This window comes from Octopus sinensis, linkage group LG6 (genome assembly GCF_006345805.1).
Source record: "Octopus sinensis linkage group LG6, ASM634580v1, whole genome shotgun sequence".
Taxonomy (NCBI): Eukaryota; Metazoa; Mollusca; class Cephalopoda; order Octopoda; family Octopodidae; genus Octopus; species Octopus sinensis.
The window spans coordinates 89,644,393-89,654,433 of record NC_043002.1 but is presented as its reverse complement, the minus strand read 5'-3'; the positions used below and the strand labels follow the sequence as shown (position 1 = coordinate 89,654,433).

At 38.1% G+C, this 10,041-nt stretch overlaps 1 protein-coding gene and 1 long non-coding RNA gene across 2 annotated transcripts; both read left to right on the top strand.

Annotated features, from left to right (window-relative positions):
* The first annotated feature begins 5,297 nt into the window (after positions 1–5,297).
* Positions 5,298–5,840, top strand: LOC118763747. Its single transcript, XR_004999499.1, has 3 exons — positions 5,298–5,308; positions 5,523–5,529; positions 5,761–5,840. It is a non-coding gene; the product is annotated as an uncharacterized LOC118763747 (long non-coding RNA).
* A 760-nt stretch (positions 5,841–6,600) lies between these two features.
* On the top strand, positions 6,601–7,089 carry LOC115213296 (protein ZBED8-like). The gene has a single exon (XM_029782230.1). The coding sequence runs from the start codon at positions 6,601–6,603 to the stop codon at positions 7,087–7,089; it is 489 nt and encodes a 162-aa protein (XP_029638090.1).
* The last annotated feature ends 2,952 nt before the right edge of the window (positions 7,090–10,041 follow it).

Sequence of the window (10,041 nt, the reverse complement as noted above, 5' to 3'; positions counted from 1 at the left end):
TACAATTCAGCAATTTCAATCGATGTTTTTGTGAGAAAAACTAGTTTCATTAGCGTAAGACAGAAGATTTTGCTTAGTCATTTGAACTTTCCTAATGTTTTTTTAAATACCAACTTAACTACGGCTGCCTAAAAATTTATCTTTGGTGGTACTATAGAAGAACTATCTACCTTCTTTTATGGATTTCGAACTGAGACATTCTTTCTTAATAATTGTCCAATAACTATTAAATGAAACTATTAACGGAAACATGTAAAATTAAAAAATTGCGCTGCAAGTTGACGTAGTAGACTTTTCGAAATTTCTTCGCATTTAAGATATAGTTTTTGCCACATCACTTTGCCTAAACGTGCTTCACACGACAATGCCTAAAAAAAAGAGGGCTATAATACAATCGACCTGAAAACAGATGATGAAAAGGAGACTTCATTCACCGTTTTTGGGTGGTAGAGAGTCTCAAATTGCGGGGAGTTCGATTGATGCGGCTGTTATGTCCACAAATGAGCATTGCTTGAATCGACGGGAGGGAGATTCTGTTCCCATTGCATCTTCTCATTCAACTGAGAATGATGACGAGACTTCGATTCAAGGCAGCAGTAATGCCTCAGTAATTACATTCCCACAGGCTGCGCTGAATAAGGAAAACGTTTGACATCAGAACGAAGGAAATGCAACGAGTAATGCAGATGTACAAGCTGCAGACAAAAATAATCAGCGTAGACTTCGTTTAGACTGAAAGGCTGCAGCTGCACACGAGCTGCAAGAGCTGCTGAGAACGATGCTCAGCGTGAACTACGTCTGAGTAGAAACGCTGCCTAAACGCTACTAAAAAGCAAACCCGAGCAACGCCGGGCTATACTACTAGTATATATATATATATATATAATATATATATATATATATATAATATATATATATATATATATATATACATACATATATGTATGTATGTATGTATGTATGTATGTATGTATGTATGTATGTATGTATGTATGTATGTATGTATGTATGTGTGTATGTATGTATGTATGTATGTATGTATGTATGTACATAACTGGATAAAAATAATGCAGATTTTAAAGCTTTTGCTGACTATTAGTACCCAGGAATGTAGCTAGGAGGGGCAATGGGGTCGGCACTTTTGGATCTACGATATAAGCCTGTATAGGCTTGGGGCCCGGAAGAGGCGCTCGATGGCTGCCCCGAGTGACACACTCTAGTTACGCCACCGTTAGTGTCACACGTTGGTATCTCTTTTCTTAAATCAAGGTTGAGCCTGTGGATCTTTCGCTTCTGTATCGCAGCTTAGCAGAAATCATAGACTCTTTTCAAAATGCTATACTACATTCAAGTAACCTGGAAACGGGATATCTAGATTTACAAAAATTAATTACAGGAATTGCAATTAAAATATTAAAAATGAATTTAATTCATCGATCCAGAAGATAATGATCTTTTTGAATAAACATGAAACAGTAAATTTACTGAAAATAGCAAAATACAATTAATTTTTATAAGAAGCTGAGCATAATAGCATATTTATCATACATTTGCATACTTGAGCCATCAAAGATTGTTGTGGGTATGCCCCGGCAACCAGTCATTTCAAACTGAAGCAAAAGTTCTCGGTTTTTAGTATCACATTAAAGGTAAGGGCCTAAATTACAACTTCATCCCGAGTGAACACTCTTAGCCCAAACCCAATATAGAGGTACATAGAGAAAAGAGAACCTAAACGAGGGAGCCAGTTTTAAGCTAGCGTCTATAGAATAAAGAGAACAGATGGGATACTTCCCAGTAGTGCCTTTGGTGATAGAAGTGATCAAGGATCTGTGATGCTTCTTAGTTACCCCTGGGCGGTACTTCGCCGTATTGGGACGATTTGGGCTTTACAGCATTCTTGTTAATTATTGATTTTTCGATTGTTCACACGTGTTTATGTAAATCCTCACCGCCCTGCGTCTTTGTATTTATTGTCCTAATTGTTTCTTTGCAATCTTTGTGGCCGATGGCGAAAGAGTCGTCGTCGTCGCCGTCGCCTTACACGCATCAAGAAAATCGGAAGAAATGTTAATTATTGGTCAGATAAAAGTTGTTTGGGTAACGTCTAAAGAAATATCATATGTAGCTTTAAGCTAAAAGTACTTCTGTAGTTTTAAGTAATCAATGGAATTTGATGAAGCCACACACTACATGAAATATTAGTTTTTATCTCTTACTAGCAGTATCGCCCGGCGTTGCTCTGGTTTGTAAGGGAAATAACTATAAAGCATTTTTAGAGAGTTATAGCAAAAAAATAGCAAAAAAATGGAAAAAAAATTATGGTAAATTTTTTTTTAAGAGTAAAAAAAGGTCGAGTTGCGTCCCCTAGACAGTCTGTGGTTTGTGTTTCTGATTCACGACCCCATGTCGAATTTATCGATTTTTTTCAGAACTGGGGGAACTTTTCAAAATTTTCGCTGGGTTAGTTTTGAATTATGACATTGGGCTATGTGTGTGTCAAGTTTCATCAGAATCGGTTGAAAGCAGTGGTCAGGGTGAGGGTACAACCAAACAGACACACAGAAACACACACAGACAAACTGCCGTTTATATAGAGAGAGATTCTAGGAAAGAAGAAAAGGTGATGTTCATCTTCTAAGTGACGTCTATGTGCATAAGTTAAATGAAATGGCATCGAAATCGTGCCGTCGATTTCTTTATAAAAGATTTGATACAATGCCCATTCAAAAGGTTAAAGAGAATCAAAGAAAAAGTCACGGAACAAAACTCACAGGAAGAAGTGACAGGAAAAAAGGTTACAGAAAAAAGTCACAGAAATAAGTCACCGAAAGGTTCATCGGCGCTACGTGCAGCTGCATGGACGCCTTCGTAACTTGTGTGTTGCTCGACTGTAGCAGAGGTTCTTTTTGGTGTCGGCTGCAGCATTTGTCTTAGTCAACAACATTTAAAATGTTGAATGTATATGTAATGCCACGATGCTATGTAAAGTGTTTACAATCTGTACATTTCGTGTGTTGTCAATAAATGATCGGGATCTATTCCATCTCAATCACAGATTTTTTAATTGATTTTTTTCAACTAAACAGTTTAAAACTTAGAATACTGGTAGAATTTCTCACGTAGAACACGGTTTACTCTGAACGTTTTTAACAAAATTTCGTATTTTAGAAGTTATTTCGTGTTAAAGTTGTCGTATTTGGGTAATTTTTCTTCCATAGAAGAAAAAATTCAAATCGGACCATGTTAAGACCAAAACTTATTTACATCAAAAAGGTGCGTTTTATATATGAAAATCCCTATTTTTTTACGATTTTTTTACTGCTGTGTCGCCATTTTTCGATGTATTTCAGCCAGAAAAAGCGCGATCTGCATGCTGTTACTATCTACGATGTTCAAGTCGAACCTTCAATGGGTATGTTTTGATTTTACAGATTTTTTTTTTAGTTATACGTGTTGTAAAAATAGTCGATTTTATTCATTTTACAGGTACAACCACGATTCATGTTGCCCACCCGTTTGGCTTCAAAATAACATTTTTTGTTTGTTTTTTTGTAACCACAAACTGTTCTTACTAACGTTTTGGATTTTCCTGTACTTTTTCTTAATGAATACTGTTGCAGTGTTAACTTCTTAATATATTTTCAGTGCAGTTCAAAACTTGAGCTTCACTTTGCTTTAAATCTACGGGTATTTTTTTTTCTCCATAATGTTAATAGAAGGAATATTAACCAAGAATACCAACAATTGAAGTCGGCATTACACATTTGCAGCACATTCAGAGCAAACTCGAGCATCGCCACACTATACTTTTATTCATAGATTGAAACTATGTCAAAACTTTGTTAACGCGACATCAAAGTCTGCCGTTTTAAGCGCAACTAAACAACAAACCCAAGCAACGCCGGGCTATACAACAAGTAAATATATATATGTGTGTGTGTATAAAGAGCACTGAATCTAATTTACCAAATGTATTCTCTCGCTCAATTTGGTTTTTGGTTTTCCAACCAAATGTTCCTATGTAACAAGATTTGAAATAAATTTCATCATAAGCTTTAACACGCAACAGTAAAGTATTCGGTCGAGTGAAGTTTATACAAAATTTTCTTGGGGTTAAAAGGTTGAGTGTCATTTCTTTCCACGAATATGATACCAATGTATCACAGGTGCCAGCTAGCAATATACTACTGTAATCTATCCAAACAACTGTCCCTTGTCCTCTGAATGTCTGGCCTTATTTTATTATTCATGTAATACATCACCGCCACTGTCACCGACGTCGTTGTTGTTGCGTGTCATTTCCTCAAGTGCTGGGCTTTAGATTCCAATTGTACAGCATTCCTAAGCGATAATTCTGTTGATTCTCTCTATAGGTTTCTATTTAACCGTAGATGGCCAGATATTTTTCTTTCATTTGGGGAAGGAGCTGTATTTATTTTCTCTGCTAGAAATAAAATAATCAGAAAATAAAACAATTTCTGAAAAGAAATTTTATACATGTGTGAACCTTATATAAAACAACTGTCTGTATATGGGATATGAGAGATATTACTTTCAACAAACTCCGAAGTTAATATACTACATATTGAATCTGCTGTAGCTGTATGCTTACAAAAGGAACTAAAGTAGAAAACTTATTATGCAGGTATTATAAATTTTCGTTATATAAAAACATCAAAATTTATTATATTCAAATTTACTGTTGAAAATGTACGCCTGCTTCCAGACAGGATTGCTGACTGGCATGCTTTTGACACCTAAATTAATTGTCAAGTGGTGAAAAGGAAAGATTACATAGTCACAACTGGAATGTCTTTGATACGTCACTTCAGTATGGCTGACTTAAAATAACGACAACAAACATCACTGCTATACATTAAGAACCAACAATAGAGCTTCTACAAGGCCACTCAGCTAAAAAATAGCAGCCAACTTTTCTCTCCAGAAAGACTGATAGAGTAAAATTTTTTAAACACTGCCAGAAACGTTAGCACGCCGGGCGAAATGTGTAGCCGTATTTCGTCTGCCGCAACGTTCTGAGTTCAAATTCCGCCGAGGTCGACTTTGCCTTTCATCCATTCGGGGTCGATAAATTAAGTACCAGTTACGCACTGGGGTCGATGTAATCGACTTAATCCCTTTGTCTGTCCTTGTTTGTCCACTCTGTGTTTAGCCCCTTGTGGGTAGTAAAGAAATAGGTATTTCGTCTGCCGAGGACAAAACAACGCTCACATACACTTTAGTTTTCTTCCACAATTAATAGTGAGAGGTAAATTTTATTGCATATTAGTACACACAAAATCTGGTTACAATAAGGCATAAATTCACACCCGTAGGATATGATAAATGCGAAATAAATTTACACTGTAGTTACCTTAAATTGGTTTACTGAATTTTATCTTCTTTTTTTTTTTTATAATACCTCCAAAGAAGAAAATGAGATATGACGAATCTTATTTAAATTTCGGTTTTACTGTGATAAAGTCTGGCGGAAAAAAGAAACCACAGTGTGTTTTGAGCTACGAGGTTCTGGCGTCTACTTCACTAAAAACCAGTAAGTTAAAGGGGGCACTTCGAAGCGCGGTATCCCAGTTCAATATATAGAGACGTCGACTTCTTCAGACGCGAAACCGACAGATTGACGAAATCCAGACTTGATCACACAGGAATGTTTTTGCTGGACATTGCGGCTGGTTTGAAAGCATCCTACAAGAGTTCAAGGAAAATAGCTGTTGCCAAAATGCCCAACAGTATCAGTTGATACTGCCTTGCTGCAAAGATATCATATTGAATATGCTGGGAAGTTCTGAGCTTCAGAAGCTGAAGCATGTCTCTCTTTCTCTCAAACGATGTTGTTAGTTGGCGAATAACTAATCTGTCTGATAACATTCTGTTGCAAGTTGTCACGAAGATTCACAATTCGCCTTTTAACTTTTTCGTTATCCAGCTTGTTGAAACTTAGCCCAACTTTGTGTTTATGTACATTTATGTACATAACAATCATCTGGAAGGTGAATTCCTGTTTTGCGAAATCCTCAGCACCAAAACAAATGCAAGGGAAATATTTTACCACGTGAACAAATTTTTTGAGGCGCATGATATCAACTGGTAGCATGCCATTGGCGTGTGAAGAGACGGCGCTCTGGCGATGCTTGGTTGCCGTACTGGCTCTCAGACTTTGATGAAAGAAAAGTCCCCAGGTGCTATCGGTATACACTGTACAATTCATCGACAAGCACTAATGGTGTAAACCATACCTGATGAGTTGAAAAAATCTTCTGAATTACATGATTACAATGGCGAACTTCATCAAAGAGAACGCACTCAACTTCCGTCTGTTTGTCGAGTTTTGTAAAGAAAATGATACTGAATTCGAAATGCTTGCTTCACTCACAAGTGAGATGGCTTTCAACAGAAAAAACGATAAAGAGGGTCTTCCTTCTATGAAAAGAAGTCCATGATTTCTTACGAGATGCCAAGCCCAATTTGCAAGCCAACTTCTCCGATGTTCGTTTTCTGATCTGCTTGGCATTTTTGGTGGACATATTCGAGTTAGTGAATACCGTCAATCTTTCACTGCAAGGGAAAGATATAACCATGCTTCATTCTCATGAAAAACTAACTGCTTTCAAAATGAAGCTTGAACTGTGGCACTCAAAGCTGGATAGAAAGAACTTTGCATCATTTCCTCTACTAAACTTGTTTATTGATGTAAACGAGCTTCAAGTCGATGATGATATCGTTGAACTTATGAAGCAATACGTGTCAATACCTGGCAGAGAAATATCTTTTTATTTTTCTGATCTTCATAACTTTGACAAATACAGCCGTTTTATCAGGAACCCCTTTGTACTCTCTGTTAGCGATCTGCCTACAGAAGACAATTTAATTCAAGAGCAGTTCATTGATTTGGTCGATAATGGAGGTGCAATTTTTTTTTTCCGTAAAATGTACTGTTCTGACTTTGGGATTGAAATGGCACGGTCATATCCTGATGTCGCAAAGATGGCTCTTAAAGTACTGATGCCATTTCCATCCACCTATGAGTGTGAGATGCGTTTTCCACCCTCCTTGCCATCAAAATGAAGTCACGAAATCGACTTGTTGTCACACCAAAAATGAGGGTTTCTCTCTCGAAAACAGAGCCGAAAATAGAAGAGCTGGATACTTGCAAAGCAGGTACATCCGTCACACTGAACTTTGCTATAGATAGATGTTCTGCTTTTGTGAATAAATAATTTCTTATGTAGTTTTGTTTTTAATGTCATGTTATGTGTCAGGGATTCAGGAAAAGGGGGATTTGGGTGAGGAGGAGAAGACGGTGTTTTTACTAAAATTGTGGTTTCCGTGCATACTAGTGGCCAACTGGCAGAAATGCTATTACAATTCTTCTGCTAAAAATATCTAAATTGGTTGAAAGGCACCTCATGGACATCAATATGAGGAATGACCTGCCAATGGGGAGGAAGAGCACTCCCGAACATGGCAAAAGGGATGGGTGATGCCAAAAGCTCGAGAACCACAGTAATTTTAGGTGTATGACCTGCGGTTTCTTTCTTCCATATGGGTATAAATAGGTCTTAAGCAGTTGTTAATACAGGATGCTCGGGATATTTTCGGACTGTTTTCGTTTCTCATTTGTTTTGTAACTAATTGATCAGTTGATTCCCCATATTGTCATATGCATTTATTGTACTCAAATGGACTATTGCGTAGATTAAGTTGTGGTTTTCGGGGTTGCGGGTTTATGGGCAGTGCGGTTCATAGTCCGGAAAATACGAATGTATGTCATATTTTTTTTCCATGTTAATTATCCTGCATTTTATAGGGGACCGTGAATCATCGAAAAAATTGTAATGGGACCGGCACTTAAAACATTTTTTAAAGTTTGAGAACCACTGGTTTAGATAGTCGTTGCTGATGAGAGTTTTTCGAGGCCGGAGTGCAAATCCTACTTCAAAGAAAACGTTGGGTCTATTCTTTGACATGCCCGTCTCCACAGAGCACGTTTTCAAAGTAGTTAAAAAAATTTTCAAACTTTGGCACCTGGACGGCAATTTTGAGAGGAGGGGAAGTCGATTACATCGCCACCACTGCTAAATTAGTACTTATTTTATCGGCCTTTTAGGGATGAAAGGCAAAGTTAACTTCAGTGACATATAAACTCAGAACGTAGAGAGCCGGAAAATATCGATATGCATTTAGTACGGCGCGGTACCGACCCTGTTAGCTTGCCGCCTTAACTGTAGTTATAAATTAATTATATATATACAGCGGGAATTTACGTTTCCGAAGTCAGTTGCCACTTAGAATCATTTCTTAATTAGGTACATGGTCATAATTTCTTTAACGATAGCTTGGATAACGCTACGTGATATTAATACAATTGTTGAAGATAATAACGAAAAGTGACAGAAATTGATTGCCTTCTGGAATCCAGTCGGCTCCAGGCCTTAATCCTTGCTTTATCACTCGTAATTATGAGACTGCACGTAGTGCCCACATGTATATGTACGTGTATATACGAATGCATGCATCTATATGTTTTAATCATTAGTTTTGTTATTTGCTTGAAGCAGTCCCATCTCTGCCTAGTGACAAGGTTGTAAAGATGAGACAACAAACGAGAGTCTTATTCACTCTGTCTTGTTTATACAACCATTTGAATTATCGTAAAAGTCAAGTCCTTTTGGACATTACTGTCCTGAATCTTAGCGTCTAAGTGGCCGAAATCACAACATCTTCCCCACCCACCCCACCTCACTCTTAAATGGGACGCCAGACGTCACAGGATTACTAATCTACTGCTGGGTGTACTGGAGCAACGTGAAATTAAGTGTTTTACTCAAGAACAAAACACACCGCCCGGTCTATGAATCGCAACCATGTTACTGAGTACAACACCCGAAATATCAGATCCCACGCCTTCGCACATTAAATTATAACATCTTGTAGATTTTAGTGTATTCCACATATGAGAATCTTCTCGGCGCATAAATTAGGGTGTTTGTTTTATGTAGGTTGCGGCCCGGGATCCATGAAAAACAAAGTTAACCTTGGCGGGATTTGAGCTCAGAGGTAAAGAAAGAGACGGAATTAAATGCCAGATAACTTTCCATTCGTCATTCTGTCGATTCTGTCAACAATCGTTGTTACTCCGAAAATGATTACTATAAACCTAAACGAGTATTTTATGTATTTCGATTCCCAGACCGGGCGTTGTGAGTGTTTATTGAGCGAAAACACCTAAAAGCTCCCCGAGGCTCCGGCAGGGGATGGTGGTGATCCCTGCTGTACTATTTCACCACAACTTTCTCTCACTCTTACTTCCTGTTTCTGTTGTACCTGTATTTCAAAGGGCCGGCCTTGTCACTCTCTGTGTCACGCTGAATGTCCCCGAGAACTACGTTAGGGGTGCACGTGTCTGTGGAGTGCTCAGCCACTTACACGTTAATTTCACGAGCGGGCTGTTCCGTTGATTCTGATCAACCGGAACCCTCGTCGTCGTAACCGACGGAGTGCTTCCATCCATTTTATGTAATCGATTTGTAAACTCGTTGTCAGTGATCCTTAGATATATTCTTCGCCATCTCGTATATGACTACTGACGTCCATTGCACAGCATTATACATATTTAGGGATCCCAGATAAGAATATCAATTCCACTTGATGTAGTTTATTGTCCTTGGTTCTACCAATATTCTCTTGATCCATTGGTCTCAATACATTCATATTTTGGTGGGTATTTTTCTATCCCTCACTTGTTTCAATCACTGCACTGTGACCATGCTGGATCACCACCATGAAGGGTTTAAGTCGAAAAAAATCGATCTCATTATTTGTTTTATTTCTAAGTCTGGTACTCATTCTACCGTTCCCTTTTTCCGGGCTTTTAAGTTACAGGGATGTAAACAAGCCAACACCAGTTGTCAAGCAATGAGGAAGACAAACACAAACACACACATATCACATGTGCGTGTGCGTGTGCGTGCGTGCATGTGTGCGTGCGTGCGTGCGTGCGTGAGTGCGTGTGTGTGT

What these genes read in the sequence shown, in the direction of transcription:
- LOC115213296 (XM_029782230.1), top strand. Translation starts at nt 6,601, where the DNA reads ATGCTTCATTCTCATGAAAAACTAACTGCTTTCAAAATGAAGCTTGAA.